The sequence below is a fragment of the Salmo salar genome, unplaced genomic scaffold (assembly GCF_965601325.2).
Source record: "Salmo salar unplaced genomic scaffold, fSalSal1 ptg000519l, whole genome shotgun sequence".
NCBI classification, from domain to species: domain Eukaryota; kingdom Metazoa; phylum Chordata; class Actinopteri; order Salmoniformes; family Salmonidae; genus Salmo; species Salmo salar.
In genome coordinates, this window is record NW_027675407.1 from 67,324 (window position 1) to 69,295 (window position 1,972).

General features: G+C 40.1%; 1 protein-coding gene across 1 annotated transcript; it reads left to right on the forward strand.

The window, feature by feature from the left end:
• The first annotated feature begins 377 nt into the window (after window positions 1-377).
• LOC145876224 (uncharacterized) lies at window positions 378-1,434 on the forward strand. The gene is made up of 2 exons (XM_082972014.1): window positions 378-381; window positions 479-1,434. Exons 1-2 carry the CDS (start codon window positions 378-380, stop codon window positions 1,360-1,362), a joined length of 888 nt encoding a protein of 295 aa, XP_082828140.1. The 3' UTR covers window positions 1,363-1,434.
• The last annotated feature ends 538 nt before the right edge of the window (window positions 1,435-1,972 follow it).

The window sequence follows — 1,972 nt, forward strand, 5'->3', positions numbered from 1 at the left end:
AGGTGAAGTTATGGGTCCTACAGTAGGTCTATGTTGTTGTTAGGTGAAGTTATGGGTCCTACAGTAGGTCTATGTTGTTGTTAGGAGAAGTTATGGGTCCTACAGTAGGTTTATGTTGTTGTTAGGAGAAGTTATGTTAAACACTTAGTGGACAAACACTCATTGTCAGGCAGATGGCAAAGCGCAATATTAGCAAACACAGAAAGGGGCCTATATTGGAGACCAAAGTCATCTGGCACACTGCTTAGAGTTTCAACAACTTTAATAACTTATTTCTAGTTTCTACTAATTTGAAAACAAGACAAAATATGATTGTTGCTAAGTTGACTGTCTTAATGGTCAAATAATTTTACAGACATCAGTTGTTGTATAACTTCATGGGTATGATCTGGGCATCACCTTTTACCTCAAATAAACAGTGGATTTCTGCTGTTGTGGGACTTTAACCATCTGTCTGACTTTGTTGTTCACACCGGAGAGAGGCGGGACAGTCGTGGATCCTCTGAGGAACCTCAACAACCTCATGATGCTGACGAGGCAGAGAAGAGTCTCTCCAGATCAGAACACCTCAATAAACACCTGCAGACATCCACAGGGAAGAGAACTCACTGCTGCTCTGACTGTGGGAAGAGATTCACCTCATCAGGCATTAAAATTAATCAGAGAACAAACACAGGAGAGAAATCTTATTGCTGTGGTGAATGTGGGAAGAGTTTTGTTCAATCTACAGGTCTGAGAGTGCACCAGAGAATACACACAGGAGAGAAATCTTATAGCTGTGGTCAATGTGGGAAGAGTTTTACTGACTCTAGTGGTCTAACGAAACACATGAGAATACACACAGGAGAGAAATCTTATAGCTGTGGTCAATGTGGGAAGAGTTTTGTTCAATCTGGCCATCTGACATCGCACCAGAGAACACACACAGGAGAGAAATCTTATAGCTGTACTCAATGTGGGAAGAGTTTTGTTCAATCTACAGATCTGAGAGTGCACCAGAGAATACACACAGGAGAGAAACCTTATAGCTGTACTCAATGTGGGAAGAGTTTTGTTCAATCTACAGATCTGACAGTGCACCAGAGAAGACACACAGGAGAGAAACAATATAGCTGTACTCAATGTGGGAAGAGTTTTGCTGCATCAAGCATTCTGACTCTACACCAGAGAACACACACAGGAGAGAAACCTTATAGCTGTGGTCAATGTGGGAAGAGTTTTACTCAGTCAGGTGGCCTGAAATCACACAAGAGAACACACACAGGAGAGAAATCTTATAGCTGTGATCAGTGTGACAAGAGATACTTTGATAAAAGCTCTCTGATCAAACATCAGAAAATACATGAAGGAGTTGTTTCATGATATCAATGATATAATCTCACAATGTAGAATGTTTTAACATTGTAGTAGGAGTATTTTAATGATGTCACAATGTAGAACCCTAAACGTTTGTCCCCTGTTCTATTGATTTCAACATGATATGGATATTAGCCTCAGGGGGGAAAATCCAGGCTCTGAAATGGAAGAGTTACTATTTATGTGATTTAACAAAAAGTACTAACAAAAAAAGAGCTGTGTTACACTTACCATGTTGGTGACCCACTTGAATCAAAATGCAACACTTCAAAATGTAGTTACCTGTTTTCTACAAGTTGTCCTCTAACCAGGGATGTACACATTATTCCCAGATTCTGTGTGGTTTTTGAGCTGTTAGTTTTAACAGGACGCGCAACCTCCTCTCGGCACAATTGATTTCAACATGATATCGATGAGTGATGACAAATAAGTGTTGCGTTCCTTTGTTTAGCGACCCCTACATTTAAATGTATCACTCCAAAATGTAGCTGACTGTCTTCTGCAGGTTGTCCTCTAACCAGTGAGGTAAAATATATCTCCCATTTCCATGTGTTTTTTTAGTTGTGTTAGTTTCAACAGTACGTACAACCTGATTTCCCCCCTAATCGATATCAAT